This window comes from Portunus trituberculatus, chromosome 48 (genome assembly GCF_017591435.1).
Source record: "Portunus trituberculatus isolate SZX2019 chromosome 48, ASM1759143v1, whole genome shotgun sequence".
Taxonomy (NCBI): Eukaryota; Metazoa; Arthropoda; class Malacostraca; order Decapoda; family Portunidae; genus Portunus; species Portunus trituberculatus.
The window spans coordinates 24,557,141-24,579,918 of NC_059302.1; the positions used below are offsets into that span (position 1 = coordinate 24,557,141).

General features: G+C 37.9%; 3 protein-coding genes across 4 annotated transcripts in view; 1 reads left to right on the forward strand and 2 right to left on the reverse strand.

Annotated features, from left to right (window-relative positions):
• Nucleotides 1-8,323, reverse strand: part of LOC123498395 (CCR4-NOT transcription complex subunit 1-like) — a 29,048-nt gene extending 20,725 nt beyond the window's left edge. For both annotated transcript variants that reach the window (XM_045245501.1, XM_045245500.1), the window contains exons 1-8: nt 8,025-8,323; nt 3,140-3,271; nt 2,664-2,828; nt 2,336-2,507; nt 1,128-1,384; nt 846-1,019; nt 346-620; nt 40-241 (exon numbers count right to left, since the gene is read on the reverse strand). In XM_045245501.1, the coding sequence (XP_045101436.1) occupies nt 40-241; nt 346-620; nt 846-1,019; nt 1,128-1,384; nt 2,336-2,507; nt 2,664-2,828; nt 3,140-3,271; nt 8,025-8,126 (1,479 nt within the window). In that variant the 5' untranslated portion in view covers nt 8,127-8,323. The remainder of the gene's footprint in view (nt 1-39; nt 242-345; nt 621-845; nt 1,020-1,127; nt 1,385-2,335; nt 2,508-2,663; nt 2,829-3,139; nt 3,272-8,024) is intronic.
• Nucleotides 8,324-9,943: 1,620 nt separating this feature from the next.
• Nucleotides 9,944-14,872, reverse strand: LOC123498897 (carbohydrate sulfotransferase 11-like). The gene is made up of 5 exons (XM_045246433.1): nt 14,431-14,872; nt 13,711-13,834; nt 12,761-12,997; nt 12,255-12,358; nt 9,944-10,633 (listed from the first exon to the last, which is right to left on the reverse strand). Exons 1-5 carry the CDS (start codon nt 14,490-14,492, stop codon nt 10,009-10,011), a joined length of 1,152 nt encoding a protein of 383 aa, XP_045102368.1. The 5' UTR covers nt 14,493-14,872; the 3' UTR covers nt 9,944-10,008.
• Nucleotides 14,873-15,773: 901 nt separating this feature from the next.
• On the forward strand, nt 15,774-20,132 carry LOC123498808 (carbohydrate sulfotransferase 10-like). Its single transcript, XM_045246232.1, has 3 exons — nt 15,774-16,205; nt 17,453-17,730; nt 18,319-20,132. Exons 1-3 carry the CDS (start codon nt 16,110-16,112, stop codon nt 19,334-19,336), a joined length of 1,392 nt encoding a protein of 463 aa, XP_045102167.1. The 5' UTR covers nt 15,774-16,109; the 3' UTR covers nt 19,337-20,132.
• Nucleotides 20,133-22,778: the final 2,646 nt, after the last annotated feature.

Here is a 22,778-nt window from a genome sequence, read left to right on the forward strand (position 1 = left end):
TCTGAATCTCCCTTTTACAAATATAAATAAGAAGTTTACATCTTTGTTATCCAATTCTGGAAGGGTCTTAAGGCAATCAGTTGAGATCATGTGGCAATGAAAGTCAGTGAAGCAAAATATTTCAGGATTTTTGAGTATTTGTGTGATGAGATTTAGTTGCTCCTCAGTATTCTTCCACTGGTGATAGAAGCATTCCACCGGAAATAAGTCAAGCCGTATTCCTTGGCCTTGAAGGAGACACCTGGAAAAAAATAAATATACATCAGAACAGTCACAATACAGCAAATTACTCTTACAACTTTCAAGAGTGACTAATCATACCAAACATTACTAAGATGTATATACCTTAGACCAGTCATGAGAAGCTTCAAGCCTTGTCTATCTTTGACTAAGAATCCTTTATGGTCCAGCTTGGTGAAGATTTCCTTAACATTCAAATTGGGTACAACTTCCAACAGGCCTTTGATGAACACCTCAACGTTCCAGCCGTGAGGTCCCGAGAGGCTGCCCGAGCCTGGTACACCAACTTCATTTCCACCTGATTGTGATTGACTATTAGAAGCTTTGTCTTTGCTGTCACTCCATAAGGAACTAGGGGTGTTGAGGTTTTGCAGTCCAATCTGTAATAACCCAATATTCAGTAAATAAACAACCTATATAATGACAGCATATTTGTACAAGTAAAATCAATCATCATCATTCACACATAAAAATTCTTAATTCTCAAGTCAGTGAAAATTCATGAGACTATAAAACCCACAAAACTCATCCACATTTTTTTATACAGAATTTGTATTACTTGAAGAAGTAGCTCTAAATTTCAAATATCTGGAACAGCAAATCACCTGTTCTGAAGGCAGACCAGTATGGGTGCGCACCATCACACCCAACACTTTGGCCACAGCTGCTGGTGTTATGGAGTTCACCCCAAAGTTGCCCAAGTTGTTCCGACATTCTTCTACAGTATTACAGAAACTATAACCTAGTTCAAGCACCAGGTCTGCTAATGACCCATCCAGCTGAAAATCAAGACACATTAGTAAGGAACTAGTAACTATCTATGTTTAAATTTTCACTCATTATAACAGTTCAAACTAAATCAATTAACAAAATCAATGAGGTATTACTAGGTTTTTGGCCATATTAGTAGGTTGTTCTTGAGTCATCTTTTCCATGAGGATGTCCGAGTCAGGGTAAAGCAAAGGAGCCAAAACCACTGGTACTCGTGATTGAGGAAACTCTCGCTGGAGTGCAAATATGAAAGCCTGTATTGACTCCTGAGATAAGAGGGACACTGGTGGATCCCTCCACAAATGTACAATGTGTGTCAACAACAGATGTAGAGCTTCTGTTGAAAGCTCTAACAGCTCACGATCCTCAGATTCTGGAGAGGAAAAACATATGCTATCAGACAGTTACTTAAAGTTATATAAACCTACTTCTTCTATTAATACCAAATAAAAATTGCAAACATGTATAACATCAATGCAAAGAAAGAAAAAATGTTTATAAACTCAATACACTATTCTAATAAGGCATGAGGGACACAAAACCCCTGTCATAAACACATGCATCAACTATATGCTTTCTGCAATTAAGTCATGGTAAGTTCTTACTGAAGTTACTTGCAAGACCCATGAGCAGCTAGTCTATCAATAACCATCACATGCATTATAAGCCTTTCCCTTGATCATTAATTATTTATTTATTTGTATTTATCTATTTTATTTTATTTTTTTATGCAAAAGGGGAAGTTGGCCAAGAGCAACAAAAATATATAAAAAGTTCCATTTCATTGCCAGTTCTCTAAAGTCATAGTGTTTGCCAAAAGTCTTGGACAAATGTCTTGAAACTTCCCTCTTACAAGAAGTCAAGTCATAGGAAGATGGAAATACAGATGCAGGCAAGGAGTTTCAGAGTTTACCAGAGACACATATGAATGATTGAGAATACTGGTTAACTCTTGCATTAGAGAGATGGACAGAATAGGGGTGAGAGGAAGAAGAAAGCTTTGTGCAGCAAGGCTGCAGGAGCAGGGGAGGCAAGCAGTAAGCAAGCAGTAGATTCATCCCATATATTCTCCCAGTCCTCTATTCCTTCTCTATGCATAAAGAAATCTTTTAATCTTATATTCTCACTTGCAACTGAATTATAGGAGGTAGATCTGGATATCATTAAGTAATTACCACAATTAGAATGGACAAAAACAAATTTAAATGTATTAATACTCACTTGAAAAGGAAATATAGATATTGATAATCTTTCACAACATTCTTAATTTTCACTACAAAACTTTCACAATGAAGAAAATTTCATGCTATGGCTAATCATTTACCTGTATCAGTATATGCACGAACAAGATCTGGAAGTTTAAGCTTGAGGATGGCAATGGACTGACTTCGTACTTCTTGGTTGGTTTCCTGAAGCAGGTACAAGCAGAGGGTCACCTCCTGAAGACGGGAGAGCTTCAGAGCCCTACACACACCACTGACCCACTGTGGCTTGACCTGAAAATATAAAAAGTACTATTTTTTAGCAACCATCTTTAGTTTTGACTTCAACAAAACAAAGAAATAAAACTTTAAAAAATCTCTTTTCTTTTTTTTCCCCATTTTCTAAAAGTTTAATTCACCCTAATTTTTGCATATAAAGCTGCATTTTACCTTGTTGGGATTCGGTGGGTTTGCTATGGCAAATGCAAGACTAGTAATAAAAGTTGAAGAAGGAAGAGTGGCCCCCAGATGCTGCAGAAGGAGGGCACTCGCCCCCCCGTTGGTAGATGACCAGGTGAGGGAGGCTACACCCACACTGCTCACAGCCTCCTTGTCCTGAAACACCAACATTCATGTCATGCAACTTTAATACACACCATCACTCAAACACAAAATTCTAACAAGTGAGTGTTCTACAAAAGCAATAGAGATAAAAAAAGAAAAGCAAAAGAAAAAGTCAAAGATGACAGGAATACATTAATCATGCTGTATCAAAATCCAGAATGATCAGTCATTAAACAACAAAAAAAAAAAGAAAAAAAAACTATTACATGAAATACTACAAGTGAAAACAAATTAATGAAATGACGGGTGTTTGGCTGCATCTGTCTTGAGTTCTTTGCAACTTAGTAGCAAACAAAAGTTACCTTGTTATTATTGTTGTTGTTATTCGGTGAAGGTCGGTGGCTATCTCCTCCCTGAGACCCAGACCACTCCAGGTGACCAATCAACACCCGGTACAAATGTCGCTCTGCCTCTCCACCAAACTGACGTACCACCTACCAGGGAGAACACTGAAAGATTACTTGACCTGACAAATAATACAACTATGCACTGAAAACACAGATAAGTTGCATAATATCAACATTCAGTAAACCTCTCACACTCAACTCAAACTAACTCATGTTTTCCTTCAATCCTCACTCCTATAATATGTTGATACTTGATCAATTAGTTACTCAGTATTGTCATGATAAGGTCAACACACATGGACTTATGACTGAAGGAAACATTCAAACTAAATGGAAGAGAATGAAACTATGAAGAATTTATGTAAGTGGTTATTACATTTACTGGTAAATGAAAACTATGCATAGGTATCAAATATGAGTCACTCATAATATAGCTACTCAAAACAAAAAATAAAAGAAAATAATTCATATTCCTCTTTCACTTAAAAGAATACCCTTTATTGAGCAATTAAAAGTATAGCAGGTACTTGTAATAAGGATTAGAAATTTCTCAATCAAGTAAGATATACAAGTTGCCACTGCCATATTTGAGATGGATTCTGCTTGGTAAAAAAAAAAAAATAAAAATAAATAAATAAAAAAAATAAACACTGACACACTGGTATGGCAACAAAACTAATGTTGCATTATGCTCAATCATTTCTAGGTAATCTCACTCTTGATAAATAGATACTTATATAAGAAAGGCTAGATCTGTAAGGAGCATTGAACACATGAATAATTGACATATCAATGATTTTCCAGTGTATCAGTTCCTATGCCCACATGCAAAACAATATGTTAAACTTAATGAGACTCTTACACCAAAACAAAACTATCTTATCCTGACTTTCCAAGGCACAGGTTGTACAGACCAGTTCCTCCAGCCACATGACAACGTGAAGCCTCACAATCACAATGACTTGACTCATGTTAATTCAATAGTGTTAAGGAAGACAAAGTCAGTTCAAAGCCCCCATTCTCTTTCTGACTTGGGTAAATATAACATTGCTTTAAAGATTGTAATATGCAGTACAAATGTGGAATATAATCATCATTATTATTACAATTACAACCACCCTTGCATGATTAAAGGTTATTCCTCCCAGTGTGTGTGTGTGTATTTACCTAGTTGTAGTTTTACAGGGCCTGGGCTTTACGCTTGTGTGGCCCCGTCTCCATATCTACACTTATCCAATTTTTCTTTAAAACTATGCACACTCGTTGCTGACACCACTTCTTCACTCAAACTGTCCCAAGTCTCAACACATCTTTGCGGGAAACTTTATTTTTTAACATCTCTCAGACATCTTCCCTTCCTCAGTGTGTGTGTGTGTGTGTGTGTGTGTGTGTGTGTGTGTGTGTGTGTGTGTGTGTGTGTGTGTGTGTGTGTGTGTGTGTGTGTGTGTGTGTGTGTGTGTGTGCATTCCTCTTTACACATCAAGTGATGCAAATTATCCTCACAATCATCAATATTACTTTCTCATTATCACCACTACCACCCTCACAATACACAATACATTAATACAGAATCACAGATATCAATCCGGTAGACTAAGAATGGGACAATCTACACAGTAACAATGAAGTGTACAGTGCAGATTATGACACAATACTACTAAAAAGGGCTATTGGTTGTGGATGAAGGCTGCAAGGCAAGAAATACATTTTGTTCCCATAAAAGTAAGAAACAGTGCCCTTTAATGATATTGTATGCACTTGTAATATGCTATACGTACTTAAAATAGTAGCTAATACTAGTATTATAATAATGAAAATACTTTTGTTTTGACCAACTTCTCTCAAAATCATTTACACTGGATATTCAAAAGTTCATACATAATTATGAAAGTATCACAATAAATCAAAACACTATGAATCTGCATGCATATGAGGTTTAAAATAACAATATCTTAGCTCATGTCATAAGGAAACATGCAGCAGCAATGACATCAGGCAGCTTGGTTCTAAGAAGTCCCTTTTAGATCAATATACTAAGGGCTCACTGTACTATCTCTAACTATTTATAGAATATTACAGAATACTGTAATACTGAAAACAACATTAAGACAAGGTATAATAGCTGTGAAAGCCTAAAAGTCAGCAGCCTGTTAGAACTTAGTTTCCATATAGGACAATGCCATTTATTAAGTTCTGGACTTAAAAAGACTAAATATGGCACCAGTCTAGCATGGAAACCGCATCCCTAATGAATAACTCCCAGCCTTTAGCCTACAACATGATCAGCTGAAAAACACCTGCACTTATCTATCCCAGGAACACTGGGTGAAAGCACACCAATCACTTCCTAATCACATGTATATATCAGCCGATTCAATCTAATTATCACATCAACCAAGGTCACTGGTGAAAAGACAAAGCTTGCAAGCACCTTTACCATCACCACTTCATCTTAGAAGCTGTAGAAGACCATTTTCTCATTAATGCGACTCAAGCCAAAACTTTCCTATAACCTACACAGTGTATTAGCCTTGATGCATCAATGCTTTCAACAAGCATTTACATTCTCTCCTAACTTGTACTGTTATTACATATCTGATTTCTTCTCACTGGTCTATGCCTGACAAAATAACTATGAGATTCACTCCCTTGGATTCCCACAAAGCTCCACAAACTGCTATATGTCAGTCTCCGCCAAGCAACAATGAGACATTTCAAAACTAAATTGAACAAAATGTTATCTAACAGGAGGGATAATATATCTTCTCTATTTGCTCAATATGCTTGGATGCCATGTACTACCAGACCTGTGATGAAACCTATTTTTTTTTTATACTAATTCAAACACAAGGTTCTTTTTAATTAAGAGATCTAGATACCAGCACTGTTGCAACATAGTCTGACACATGCACCAACACATATGGTATGACTCAGAGCTAGTATTGATGTAAAATTTGTATTAAAAATATTATTTTCCTTGTAAAATTTGTCATTTGTAATTCCTCCCATCATTAGGCCAGCCAATCTGCTGGCCTAGGTTAAGTGGGCAGCTTTCTTCACCCAGATGTATGTGGGGGAAGGGGAGATGCCTGTGATTTTTTTTTTCTGCACTAAAGATAAAAACAACTGAGAGTAATGAACAAACACAAGGTGACCAAGACACATTAATAACGCTTACGAAGTAGCCAAGACTCGAAAAACATCCTAAAATCCAGCACAGAATGTTCTTTCAGTGCAAAGTAAAGATGGTCTGCTGATTCACTATTGGCTTGCCACCAGCTTCATCTCCTTCACCACCATTTGCTTTGCCACTTATGTGGATTTTATGATATCTATAGAACTGATCCTTCACACACTGCCATCCATATAGCCACCAATTACAACTTTCAACGATACGTTGCTATACTTTTAATTTATTTTAGACAAATCAGGCATTCTGAAGCAGGTTCTCTGTCATTTGTTAATAGGACTAGCCAGTGGAGGGAGGTGAAGCAAAAGGTGCCCGAGTTCAACAACAAAAGAAAATCACAAAATGAAATATTTAGCAATAGCAATGGTTAAGATGCGACATACTAATGTAAAGAAGAGGTTCCACATCTTCATTATGGAAGCTGTCTAATTCTACTTATGAGACTCCACACCTTAACAGCAAGGCATAATAGTATCACTTTTAAGGTCCCTCACTTGATTTGGTTACGTTAATATCTTGCCAGGAGAGTCTAGGGAGCACAGTCCAAAGGCTGGGCTAAGTTATGCTAGCTTACACTAATATCCTAGCAGAGGTGTTTGGGGGATGGTGGGTGCATCCCATTGGCTAGGTTTAGGAAATTCTAAAAATTAAGGGAAATTTGACTAGATTTCTCAATGCCTATATTTCACTTAATTTTGATTCACACTCAAAACCCCGATTCCCCACAGCACCTCCCCTCCCCCTTGCTCTTTTGGAGGAATTTGTTTCATCAAGTAATAAGTATTCTCATGAATATTGTGCATAATGCTAGTTACTCTTTTTTTTGTATACTATCATTCCCACATGGACAAATAAAGCATTGGATCACAGTAGGAAAACATCCTTACAAGTCATCCAAAACACAACTTTGGCCAGGAAAATTATAAATTAAACTGTGCACAATTTTATGCCAATAATCACCAATTAATGTAAAGAAACATCTAACCACAACAATCACTACATTATGAATACCACCAACTTAACTTACAAATTCATAACTTGAAGGAGCAAATAGAAATAAGATAACCATGGGAAACTAATGCATAACAAAAGTATTTATCAGAAGCAGACGGCCAAATCTCACCATTCTAAGGAGCTTTGCGTGACATAATTAGTTTCACGATGTCTCTGTGGCTTATTCTAACCTTGAGATTTAATTATCTAGGGCAAATAATACACAATTACTTCAGCAGGAGAGGCGGGGTGATTGGGAGTCTCTAGAAATAATTTTCAATGTGGTAGAACTCTCCCAAACACCCCCACCTCAAGACTTCAGGAAACAATGTGCTGCAGCTCCCCCATGAAGGCCCCTGGAACACCCCATTGAGAAACGGTACTACGCTAAGCTCCCAACACCCCCACATGAATATTAACACAACACATTTGAGCTGGAGGACATGCACATCACGGCCACAGAGACACCCATGAAACAAAGCCCGGGAGAAAGGGAGAGAAGCGGTGAGAGGCAGAGGGCGGCGGCGGCGGCGTCCAGCTGGGGAGTGAGGGCGGCGGGCGGCTCTCACTTCATCACACTCATTAAACACTTGCACACTACACCTTTCCCACCCAACACTTCCACGATCAACACACAAGGAACAGAGGGACACTTACTTCCTGAATCTCTTGTGCACTAGAGTTCAGGTTTTTCTTTGTCAAACTGGCGACCAGATTACCAATATGAGACAAAGCAGCAGTTAGCGAGTCTAGGTTCATAGTGCCATTAAAACGGCATCGAAAGCTTCAAATTGGCTTGAAGCTTTCGCGTACACCTTCTACAACCACCTAGTGAGTGTATCGGTAACTTCTCGGAGTCCAACATTAGGAAAAGTGGGGAAGAAGGTGGCCACACACTAGGTTATCTTTGCCTGGTCCTCCATGTTGGCTCACTCCTCCTACTCCTCCTGGCGAGAGGCGGCGCCACTGTCTGCCTCCCCAGAAACAAAACACTCCTCGATCCTTTCTCCCAGCGCCTCGCCACGCCACCTACACAATCCGATTTCTATTTATGATAGGGTTTATAGAATCGAAATATAAACAGACACGCCATTGTGAAGGTCTATTGAATTACAGACGCAAATATTACTACTATTCTTACAGAAAAATAGTTGAGTCATCACCAATACATGTAGTATATGGTAATGTAAATGTCAATTGCCATGAAAGCGTTTCCTACTAACTGACATAACCCCTTTGGCTGTCTGAAAGTTATGTTATCCTTCATCAACAGTCTGTCAGTCCCTTATGATGGGGCTCCTCAGGTGCCTGATCTAGCCCCCAGAACACTGCAAAGACTGAGTCTATATCAAGGATTACTAATATCCATGATGAAGAGAAAGCAGAGCTGAATGCGCACACACGGCATCTTGCTGTCTTGATCAACAAGGCATGTACCCTTTGACCCGACGGTGAATTGACCGGGGAACTCAAATCCCATTTTCACCTTAGCAAGAGAGATGTAGGTATTCCCTTCCCTCTGTGGACTACCAAACTGAATAGAAATAGATTAATGACATAACTTCCTAAACTACAGGTTCCCACCTACAGACGGGAGAAATAATTAAGAATCCTTCACCTCTGGGAACGGACGGAGACATCTCCAGTCTTCATGTTGTGCAGGAATGGTGCATCAAACCCTCGCCTGTAGTGCTGGACCGGAAACACACACCTACCACTTGACAGGAACTGAACCGGAGGATTTAATCATTCTCCACGCACGACTTCACTCCCCTCGCCGACACCCAGCGGAGATACCGCTGTCTGCACCACTGTATCACACCACTCCACGAATACCGGATGGCGATTGCATAATGAATTCCTATTAAATTTGTGGAATAGGCCTAATTACCAAGACACAACGAAGTGTCCGAACAAGTGGAGGGGCCCACACTACAGGTTAGATTCACACACACACACACACACACACACACACAGCATTTCACTACATGGACAAAGAAATTATGAAGAAATTGATAAGTACTACAATAAGACAGAATGGAATATGCAGGAGTTGTGTGGACCCCCCATAAAAAGAAGCACATAAAGAAATTGAAGAGACTACAAAAAATGGCTACAAGAATGGTTCCAGAATTTAAAGGGATGACATATGAGGAGAGACTAAAAAGCTATGGATCTACCAACCCTGGAACAGAGGAGAGAGAGGGGATCTGATACAAGTTTATAAATTGATTAACGGAATGGATCAAGTGGATAATGAAAAACTAATCCTGAGAGAAGAATATGACATTAGAAGCACAAGATTGCATAGTAAAAAACTGAGGAAGGGAAGATGTCTGAGAGATGTTAAAAAATATAGCTTCGCGCAAAGATGTGTTGAGACTTGGAACAGTTAGAGTGAGGAAGTGGTGTCAGCAACGAGTGTGCATAGTTTTAAAGAAAAACTGGATAAGTGTAGATATGGAGACGGGGCCATACGAGCATAAAGCACAGGCCCTGTAAAACTACAACTAGGTAAATACAACTAGGTAAACACACACACACACACACACACACACAGGTTATAAACACAATTCTCGCACATTTCTCTTTATTTATAAAAAAATATACTGAATTATAGATAGCATGTAGAGTATTCAGATTACCTCCTCAAATCATTCATTGTTGCAAAATCTGCGTAGCCGTCAGTTTTATAATCGAAATAGAGGAAGTCGAGGCGGTACTTGTCGAAGAGTTGCATCACTTGTTCCTCACTCAGTTGTTTCAGGTACTCAACTGCTGTGTTCTTATTTGTGTTACCTCTGTTTTCCCAAGTTAACTTGAAATTGTTTGGTAGCCTCCCATCCTCTTGCATCATATTTATCAGAAAGTTAACCTCCTCTTCAAAATGCTCGTATTTTATAATGTAATCAAAGTGGAACTGACACACATGGCAGTGGAGCACGACAGGGCGCCAGTGCTCGTCGTAATCCTCTGGGTCTGTGTGAATTAGGTAGTCAACAAACTCTGGAAAGGTGGGTTCTTTTCCTAGCTCTGTGTACTGTAGTGAGTCTTTTTCTCCTTTCCTCTTGTCGGTCATTCTATTTATCCTGAACTTCTCCACGATGCGCCTGCCATAGGTCTTGTAGAAGTAAGCGCCATCTTCTTGGGTATAGGAATCCTCGAGCTTGTTTCGGTAAGCGGAGACGAGACGATCGAATGGATGTCGAACGAAGAGGAACTTGAAGGAAGATTGGACTGTCTCGTTCACTCGTTGCGGGATCTCTCTGATTGCAGATAGAAATTAGTTATAGTTGTACCCTACGTATTATGCCATTGCAAATCATGTAACATTTAGATCAGATAAACCATCTTTTCAAAGTAACGATTTAGAATACTAGAGGGTATAGTAATTAGATCTAGGTAGCTGTAAGAAAGAAGTCCTGTTCATGAGTTTTGAGATTGGTAGACACTAATTTGTGAGTTTGAACTCATCGTCAATGTAACTAATTACTATGTTCTTCACCACCATCACTACCACCGCCGGTACACGGTTACGGCAAGGAATAGACGTTACAAGACAGTTATACGTATGGCACATCTGCTATTGTCTATCTTGATATCTGTCTATAATGGGTTTGTCAAATTCAGTAATTATCTTCCATAGCTTGACTGATCGATCTTTATGAGAAAGACGCATTGCAATTAAATCTAGTAAAGGCCTTAAAATTTAATTTACAGTGCAGTCGACCCTGTGATGTTTATGCGTTAACAGTTGAATAATTCATGTGTAGATCATTCAAACTAAGAAAATTAGTTCTTGAACATGATCATATATGACGAGAGGAGGACTGGTATATGGAAGGTTATTCTTCTATCTATCTAAACATCTATCTGCATGACTGTTTGTTTGTCTGTCTTTTTATCTCTCTGTCAGTCTGACTGTCTACCTAACTGTCTACCAACCTATATGTCTGTTTATCTATCTATCTGTTTACTTTTAACTTCTACCTGTGCTTCAAATCCAATTCTTACGCACCTCCCCACTTTGCTATGACTTCGATCGTTGCTGCTGCATCTAAATATCAGTCAGGTGTTGCACTACTCCCGTAAAGACTTCGCTGCACATGTGAATGACATTCCATATTATCTACACAACGTCAGGCAATCTCAGACGGTTGTAGAGTACGTCGTGACTCATTTTAATGGTGATAGAAATTGGCAATTTCCAAACAGCATTCTTAAAATATATTTTGCTATTTTAGATTCATTAAGAAGCATTTGATTAGACTTTTTCTTTACCTTGCTTTGTTTGCAATCACATGCCATATACGTAGCACACACTATACCTCTTAAACTCATCTTTGCACTTCAGATTCCTAAATATAAATATTATATTTGGTTTTCCTTTTCCGTTCATTATGTTATCATTAGATGAAGCCATTATCGGACATTTCTAATTATGTTTGATACTTCTAACAAACTCAAGTGAAATTCACGGGGATTTTCTACGGTGCATATACGATTCCGGTGGTAGTTTCAGAAAGATCCTGCATCATCAAATGAAAAAATAAGTATGAGAACCTCTGTAATTATCACTGTGGTCTCTGAAAACAGTCCTGGTGAAATATCAAAGTGTTTAAAGAGTGTTTTGAAGAATCTAAACCATTTTGTCGCTGTCATCTATCAAGTGTTCATATTTACTGACTTAATATTATCCTTTCCAAACGAGAACCTGGCTAGACCATATGATTAAAACGTCGAGACTCGTCCCCACAAATAGCACTCAATTAACGCTGCAGAGAGAGAGAGAGAGAGAGAGAGAGAGAGATTTCCTCAAGAGCCTGTTGGAAGTAGTGGAGGTGTGACGCAGCGGTGTTTCAGAATACATTCCATTATTGGTCTTACCTATGGGAGGTTCTGAGGTACACTTGAGGTGATAGGCTTTGCGACACTTTTCCCGTGACACCCTCCATTTCCATCAGTGCCAATGCCCACGACGACGACGCCACCTGTGAAGGAGAACCACTACTATGATAACCATGAAGTGCAGCACCAGTAAGAGTTCTACGTAAATGATTGACAATAACATAATGCATGTGATATAGCGCACAGGAAAAGATAAAGTTAAATGGAGGAATACAGGAATGGATAAATAGATCATGAAAGGAAATGAGAGTATGAATGTGGATGACAGAAAACGAGGTATGTTGATGGAATAGTGGAAATTATGTAAGAGAGAGAGAGAGAGAGAGAGAGAGAGAGAGAGAGAGAGAATCACGGATATATAACACAGAAAGAAATGCAAAATAATAACAATAAATAATAATAATAATAATAATAATAATAATAATAATAATAATAATAAGAAGAAGAAGAAGAGGAAAAAATAATCACAACAATGGTCTTCATACCTTTGGGACGAGACACCAAGTGAAGTTCTGGCGAGGGAAGTAGACCATGTGAAGAAGCGCTGCCTTCATGTGTAGGTTATAGTAGTGCGTGGCTAAGTTGGTGGTGACTGCGGCGGCGTCCCGAGCGTTCTGTTCCATCCTGGTCAAGGGCGGCGGGTGGGCAATACACTCCGACCTCACTCTGGCGGTGCGCTCCTGAAGGTGTAACTGCAGTGCTCTTCTCCTTCCCTCCGTTTCCTGCCAGGGAATCAACCCATCAGTACTATATCGCATTTTCATATTCATTCTGGTTACTATTTATTGATTTTACACTGCTTCAAAAACTTACGTAGAGATTAATATAGTGAAGACTCTGGCCATTAATCTCCTCCATAGACCCTTCCTGATGTCAATAAAATCGTTTAATCTTGCCTCAAACTCAAGGCAGAAATGCATCCCAGTGCCGAATGGATTTAGAACCATAGGAACGTTCTTCGGATAAGGATTTATGTGTGTGAAGGAGAATATCGAGTCGTTATGGGGATTCTTTTACTTGAAGGAAAATGAACCGTAAAGGCTTAGAGTAAACTGACACTGGACAGTACAATATTTCAATACAAGACGAACAAGTTGGAGAATCTATAAACAACTTGCATATATGACATAAAAATCGGATATCATAGAAAAAAAAAGCAGCGAAAAAAATAAATAATAAAACTACTTCACAAATATTGAATACCATCGCAGCTGAGGTAAAAAAAAAACAAAAAAAAAAAACCAGTGTTAATAATAAGAATAAATAGTAAATGTGTAATTCAAATAATTCACGTAACACAATCCCATGTATAATGAGGAGGAAGTAATAAAGGTACGAGATGTAAGTTATTCAAGTTATGAGAAACCACAAAATGCTGTATTCTTTCATGACAGACAACTCTAATACAAGAACACGTTGTCTGTCTTCACCTCACCTGCAGGAAATCATAACGGCGGTGTGTCAGCAGAAGGCAGTACAGGAAGGCGCAAATGAAGATAGCCTTCCTCGCTCTCATGGCCCGAGGAAACGTGATAGTCAGGTAACCCCGTCTGGGCCACCTGCAGCAGTGTTTTCATTACTTTTACTTCACATTGTATAAAACGGTACCATGCCCAGCTGTTGTGTCAGATCAATTTGTATCATTATCAAAGAAGTGAAAGTTTACATTTTCAAGTTGATTATATTGTTAGACACCATGATTCATTTACTAATTTTGCTTTTATTCTATTGTAATATTTTTATAAGTAATTAATTGGTATCTGAATGCTTTTATTTGTATGCTATGCTAAGGTCCTCCTTAAAAATATGTACAGCCGAGATGATATTGTATCAAGTTTCAATATAGGAATGTAAATACATACGAGGAAGTCCTATTTCCCTCGCTCCGTCAATTCAAGGTGCCTCATTTTACACATGAAATACGTGGGTCACTACTTCTTCACCCTGATGCGGAATGCATCACCAGGCCGTGTCTCCATACCACAGACACAGAATATACGTACAAAAGTTCAAAGAGCCAGGGGATAAAATCAACTTGAAGTAGCAATCTAATCTGAGGAAAACTATGCAATAATGAAAAGAAAAAAGTTACGCACCGACAAAAATTATATGCACTGTAACAACCTCATGTATGTCGGGATGCTGCACCACTTACCTGGTCTTGCACATTTCCCACTTCGAGGAGAAAACATCGCGGAGTCGATCCACTACGTCCATCACAGCTCAAGTGACCTACTGGTGCTGGGAAGACACTGCTGAGAAGAGTCGCTGACTGACCCGGCACCTCGAGGTTTTAGGAATTTCCAGCCTGAGTAATAATTCTGTTCTACCATTATGCTCTGGCAGGTGATGAGCACTTTCAGTCTTTAAGCACAAACCATACATGCAAATCACACCTGGATAATAGTGCACTTTTCTTATTTGAAATCGAGTTACATAAGGAAAAAGCTATTAATGTAGCTACTACATGCCTCACTGGAGAGTGATGTGTTTTGAATCTCCGGCAGGCTAATAGAAGCACATTGAAGCAATAATGCAATGCATACAGCTCTAGTTAGTGATGATATGGACATAGGCAATGCTACATATGATCCATCGATAAATAAAGGAAACTCCTTGCGGAAAACCTGGCAACTCTGCAAACGTAACGGGATACAACCAGCTTTTCTCTCAACACCCTAGTGTTCCTTCAGGATGTAGTATATTATTGTTTTTTTTTTTATGTAATTGTTACTAATGCACCATACCTATATAACGATTATACGAGTCACTGGCTAGTGCTTTTTACTTTTTTTCTATGATTTCTTACTTTTTTCAAGGCAGTTCCTTTCAGACTTGCCGCAAGAACTTAACAAGGACGCGACCAGAACCGAGACACATTTTTACTATCTTCTAGGATTCTTTTGTTATCAAATTTCATTGACACTTACTAGAAATGCAGTAACTTGAGCATAAATCCAGATAGTTTAAGTTGACACCATGTTAATTTACATGTTTATTTGCGGAAATCTTCTTTAGTTTGACCTAAAGGTGTTCCAGCAAGCTACGCCCGGCAGCGGGATATGATCTCTGGAGACGCACGAGGGAGTCCGAGTTCAGTGCCCCCGTCCGGTTTGCATCGGCTCGGCAGTAGAAAGATCATATGCTGCATATAAATTAAGCAAATAATACTGTACTTACTACAATCTACGTTCTCGACCTCTTGTAATGCCTCATCTCTTCAACATAATAACTTCGTTTTCACCAAAATCAGCAAGGATGATAGTGACATAGTAATGAGGCTTTTTTTCTTTCTTTTGTTTTGTTTTCTTTTTTTTTTTTACTGTTAAATTTCACCATTGTGCGCCCTTAGGAATTGGTAATTCAACGCATAACTGATTGTTTTTACAGAATGAGCAAGATTCTGATCATAATAACAGTTCCGTCTCGCAATAATTGAGACTGGCGCACAGGTTACCGTTATGAGACCTGCAGGTAGGTCAAGGGGAGGCGAGACACTGATATTCAGTATACCTGGTGCTGGCCACGCAGGCGAGTCTCTGCCTCAGAGCTCCTTCACATGTGACTGTGTGGGTGCAAAAGGAAGTCTTAGAATTATAGACAGACATCATTGAAATAACAAATCTTTGATGTTAGTTTACCTGCATCGAAATGTAGAGCGTGTGATATAATATGCAGCCTTCACCAGTGTAGCATGTGTTCCTTCGATACATTTAGATTCTTATAAAGGTGAGCATGGCAAACGTAAAGTGATGAATAAGTGATATATCTAGAAAATATATATAATACAGTACATTGGAGCATTTCCTGGACACAAATTCTTCCCGTGGAAAGATGGTGCTCCCTGGAATCCTCCGACGGGTGAACAAAACCCTTCCAGCCTTACTTCAAACCATCGCCATCATCTGCTTCATTCACTACATTGCAAAGGTCAGTCTGTCGAATTCGCGGACACACACACACACACACACACACACACACACACATATATATATATATATATATATATATATATATATATATATATATATATATATATATATATATATATAGAGAGAGAGAGAGAGAGAGAGAGAGAGAGAGAGAGAGAGAGAGAGAGAGAGAGAGAGAGACATTGAAACCAGTGAAAGGTACTCAATTGCAAGCAGAAAAGAAGTACATGTGATTTCAAGAGAATCGAAATAACAACCGACCTTTACATAAGAACATAAAAACATTAGAAAGGAGGGAAACTGCAAGATGCCGCCAGGCCTATACGATGCAGTCCCAGTGTGCTTAATTTACCTAATTCCATCTATCTTCCCCATCCATGAATTTATCTAACCTTCTTTTAAAGCTGCCTATTGACTCAGCCCTGACTACGTGCCCACTGAGACTGTTTCACTCATCAACCACTCTGTTTGAAAACCAGTTCCTTCTTATTTCCTTCCTAAACCTGAATTTTTCAAGTTTAAACCCATTATTTCTGGTTCTGTCCCCGCTACTGATCCTAAAAACTACATTCATGTCCCCTTTGTTAAAACCCTTATACCACTTAAATACTTCTATCAGGTCTCCTCTTAACCTACGTCTCTCTAAGGAATGCAGACCAAGTTTTTTCAGTCTCTCTTCATAGGGCATATCCCTCATATCCTGTATCCTTTTAGTCATCCTCCTTTGCACTGACTCCAATTGAGCTATGTCCTTCCTGCATAGTCAAGATGTGGCCTGACCAGCGCCAAGTCTAATTTTAGTATTACTTCGGGACTCCTGCTTTTAACACTTCAAAAGATGAAACCTAATACTCTATTCGCCTTATTTCTGGCCTCGATACATTGCTTTCTTGTACCGAGATCAGAGCTAACTACGACTCCTACATCTTTCTCATACTTGGAACTTCCTAGTGCCACGTTATCTAGTGTGTACCTATTGTTTGGATTATCTCTACCCACGCTCAGCATTCTGCACTTGTTAATATTGAACTGCATTAGAAATATAATCTCTAACTAGATCACATTATTCTTCACTAGAGTATCATATAGAATCAAAGAACGGAGATGTGTGCTGTCCAGCTATATGATTGTTGTTTGCGAAGGAAGCTATTAATAAAAGTTTATTGTTACATATTACAGAGGGAGACTGGGTGTAGCAGGTAATTAGTGCTGTCAGCAAACTTATGAGGCTCATTTGCTTGGCAGGGTGTTCTTGTTAAAACACACATGAAGATGACACATCAGGACTACCACTTCCGAACCAAAGCAGGCTCCCCACACGCGCATGCCGGGCGAGCGGCGAAGCTTAACGCAGGAACACGCCATAGCAGTTCCAGCCCTCACAGTACAGCAGCTAGCTCTTCCTCCACTTCCACTACAACTGCCACGGCTTCAACCACCACGCCTATGCCCACCTTTCCCGATGAAGTCATAGAGCAGGAGCAGCAGCGGAGACTGGACACGTTACACCAAGCCTGCACCAGGTCTGTCACACACACACACACACACACACACAGAGTGTATGTATGTTGGCACTTCAGACATACATACTTTGGAACTCCGTACCTGCGTCTGTACTTCTATCTTTCTATGATTTGACTTCTTTTAATGGGGAGGTTTCAAGACATTTGTCCGTTTCTTTCGGCTGACTCTTTGACTTGCAAAGGGACTGGCAATTAAGTGGGCCTTTTTTTTTTTTTTTTTTTTTTTGCCCTTGGCCACTTTCCCCTCTTACTTAAAAAAAAAACTTATTTTTTTTCATTCTCTGCCTTCCTTCTCTCTTTAATCAGATTATTCTTTACTCTTTCTCCCTTCTTTCTTTCATTCCCTCTAGACACATACACACGCGCACACACACACACACACATACACACACACACACACACACACACACACACACATTTGACATAGTACTACTACCATGTACTCTCGTGAAATAATCGATCTGCACATTCCGCTGGTTGCAGTGGCGATGAACATGCAAAGAAGCTTCCCTGTGGTTTTTGGCGGTGCAGGAACAAGGTTTAATATGTCAAAAACTATCTTAAAAATTTTGTTTCTCTGATTTTCAGGATGAATATGGGATTATGGAAAAATGGAGAGGAGAGTAACTTCACGAAAGAAGAGAGCTTGACCATAGCCGCCGTCCCCAAGATCCCCTTGTACCAGGCACTGCTCGTATCGGAGAAGAAAAAGCTCGCCGTGTGTCCAGTAGTACGAGCCGGGACGCAGTGGCTGTCGCGGCGCCTTCTACATCTAACAGGGAAATTCAGCAAAACTCAGCTTTATCGGCTACACGAGCCTCCTTCTGCCATCGTTCGGCATCATTACGCTTACCTTAGTTCTTGGGAAAAGTATCCTGTGGTACTGGCTCAATGTGTTACAATACTGATGGGGCGCCACCCGCTGGACCGTCTCTTGGCATCCTACCGTCACGTGCTGGAAGACCCGGACAAGAATCCTCATGGATACCTTCACTACGGGAAGCGTATTGTGCGCGCCTACAGGAAGGCACCAACACCCTCGAAGGGACCAACTTTTGAAGAATTCGTGAGATTTCTTCTTGAGCACGACTCTCATCATCTGGATGAAGCGTGGCAGCCCACCATTCGTCGCTGCACGCCTTGCCACATTCCTTATAATGTGGTAGTGCACTACGAGACTCTCTGGCATGATATACAATGGGCGTGGAAGAAAGCAGGTCTTGTATCACTCAACACCACTGACTATTTTGTTCAGACAATCACTCCACAGATTCGCAGAGAGTATTTCTCCCAACTAACTCTCGCGCAAATTATTTCATTGTACAAGAAATTCAAATTAGATTTCGAAATATATGGTTACTCCCTAGAGGAGCACATAGCCTACGCCCAGCCTGGGGACGAGGCCATAGATCCTGCCATTATGAATAATTTACCTCGCAATAACCCAGATCTTCTTCAGAAGTATATGAAAGAAGAAGAGGAAAAAACATTAAAGGAGGATAAAGATGGAGATGAGCTACAATTGCCGCTGGAGTCCTCCTTCACAGGAGGAAAGGGCCCTGAGGAGATAGCTGATAACTTTCTTATTCCTTCTGCAGATGACTAACAACTTAAAGTCTCCGGAACTTTCTAGACCACCGTTAACTGGTTACTGACATCGTATGTACGTATAACCCAGACCACTGTTATACAGGAGGTATTACGGTTAGGTTTACGTACTTGATACCAAAACATGCAAGGTTGGGCGATTAGCGCTAATGAGAGGTTTGAGAAGGGATTGTCTTTCCTCTTAGCTCCCTCTATCTATTCCTTCTATGGGAAAGAAGACGCATTTACGTATTTGTGTAGACTTCCACATCTTGTCCAGGTTGCAGCGAGTCTCTAGTATGCTGGTGATAGCAAATCAATGCCCGTAAGTATGCCTGTGCTCTCCTTTTGGTTAACAGGCGCGAGATCAAAACGCCAGTTGATTGAAACAAAATGAGAGCTCAGTTGTACTAAGGACTTGCGTTTAACTGAAATCAGTATCAAGAGCAAATGCGAATTAAAAGCAGGATAAAGATTCAAAGCATTATACCACAAATTAACACTGTATTTACAAGGAAATTTTTGAGACATGACAATATAATGAAATAACACTGTCTAAGAAAGCTTTGTGTTGAAAACTATAGCATCAGCTGGAAGATACAGTATACGTGACGTAACTTCGCTGTGGTTATGAATATTTGTCATCGATGATTTCCCGAATGAGCAGAAACATTTTTCGCAAACTGAAAGTAATATGTAACTTTCGAGTGCTGAAATTTTTGTGATTAAACATACCACGAGAAAAATTTTCCAAATATAATTGACATTCCCTATCCACCACAAAAAAAAAAAAAAAAAAGATCTAATCACCTGGGCATTATCATAATGGAAAGTACGTCATTACTGAAGTAAAACCAATTAGACAGCACAAGATCAACGCTTTGAAGTAAAATTTGAAAGAAAGTATTCTAAACAAGCAGGAAAAATTATTTTAGTCACAAATTTGTACAGAAAAGGATATGATATATATATATATATATATATATATATATATATATATATATATATATATATATATATATATATATATATATATATATATATATATATATATATATATATATATATATATATATATATATATATATATATATATATATATATATATATTTTTTTTTTTTTAAGTAGCTACACTTTAAAAGACCATACGCGTGGCTCAGCAACCATGAAACATAGCACATTGTCTGCCAAGGATACCAGAGAGAGAGACTCGTGAGCTTGTGCTGCTCCTACTTTTGCTGTTGACCTTATTTTCATTTTATATATATATATATATATATATATATATATATATATATATATATATATATATATATATATATATATATATATATATATATATATATATATATATATATAGCAAATTTCATTCTTGTTTCACATCTTTATCATGTACAAATCAGTGGATGGAATTGTTTATTATGTTCTAAAAAGTAACAAATAAGTAAATAAGTTATCTATAATTTTCAAAGAAAAAATTTATATATATATATATATATATATATATATATATATATATATATATATATATATATATATATATATATATATATATATATATATATATATATATATATATATATATCAAATAGTTTGCAATTCTTCTTCTTCTTCTTCTTATTATTATTATTATTATTATTATTATTATTATTATGGCTATCATCAATATTGTTATTATCATTATCATTATTATCATTATCATTATACCATACTGCTTTTGGATAACAAATTATTTTTCCTTTAATATTATTAGTCTCCATTTAATAGTTTGTACATATTCCTTGCTTTTCATAGATCTTATATTGCTGCAGTTGTACTGTGGTTTCATGTTATACTCTCTTGATCGACCTCATACTGTATTATGAACGGTTTTATCCAGCCATGTTGCACCTTGTTCCAGCTTGAAAATGGGCAGATGCTCGCCCTACAATGCCAATAAATAAGTTTTATCAATATACTCCTTGACTTTCATTTTGTTTATACATGGTGCTCAGAAGTGATGCATTGCTATTATTAACAAAATATGGGCTACTCTTAAGATTCCCTCTACTCTACATATGTGTGAAATATTTATCCTGATTCTAGAGTTTTTAAGAAATTTGAAACTTGTATGATTAAATGTTGTTAATTAATTAATTTATTGTTATTATCATTAATAATGATAATAAAAATAATATAATAATAATAATAATAATAATAATAATAATAATAATGATAATAATAATAATAATAATAATAGTAGTAGTAGTAGTAATAGTATATTTATTTTTTTATTTGACTACTTTTCATATTTTCGTTGTTTCTTTTAATAATAATAGCTAAGTCATATCTTAGACATATATTGCCAACTTTATTTTAATTAAGTAATTTGAATGTTAAAAGGTAATTTGTGATCATGTATTTATGACTTCGATCTTCAAATCTTACGTTATTCTATAATAAAATGCGGTTTGATAATTAACCTTGTGGAATACATAACAATTGTATGAACAAGAACCTCTTCAAAGGTAGCTCATGAACATACATATACATATTTTCATACATTTATTATTTGTGCATTAAAGTACAGTTATGTCTCTTGTCTACACTAATAGGTTTTGGTCAGTACATACAACCCAGGACAAAATTATATTGTATTAGCTGACAAAACTGCTCCTCATTCATAGGATAGAAAAGTGGAGAAGAAACACAGGAATAATAAATGCCATCTCCACTCATGACTAGCACTAGAGCCACAATATAAGATATATATTACAGGTTTTAAGTCTACCAAGTGGATGGTTGTAGATAAAACTTGAAATCAAACATAAAAGAAGCAGTGCTATACAGTATAGCACTACTGTCTCTCAGAGAGCTCATTAGCTAGGAATCAGCTCCACTTGGCATTGAGCTATTATACATTTGCAAATAATATAAACTGACAAAAGTAGTCTTACTATATACTAAGCAAGCTGAGGCAGAACCAGGAATGCTTCAAATATAGACAGAGTCAACACCCATATGACATACTGACCACAGGTGTTGGAAGTAACTGGCCCTAAATTATCATGAAATAAAAAGAAAGACAACTGTGAAAAGGGTGAAATTACATTCTAGGTCCTTGTTCCTTGACAGCAAGTAAAGTTCCATAATCACTGAATGTATATTCACTTACATCTTATAAGATTATATTTTGTTTAAAAAATGTTTCTTGTAATAATTCATGTTTCTACTATAAAACATCTCATATTTCATTGAAACACATTTTCCAGTCTAAAGAACTCTGAGGACTGTGACAAGATGTAATATTAGTAAATTAGTATAGAACAGGCTGAAAGGTGAAATATAGTATGTACTACATATGTTTGCCTCACCATCACTCTATGTAGTGTGTCTTTCAATGCAAGTTATCCTCAATGATGTTAATAAACATGACAGCAGGCTAGTCAAGTTCTCATGTCAAGAAATTAGATACATTTCTG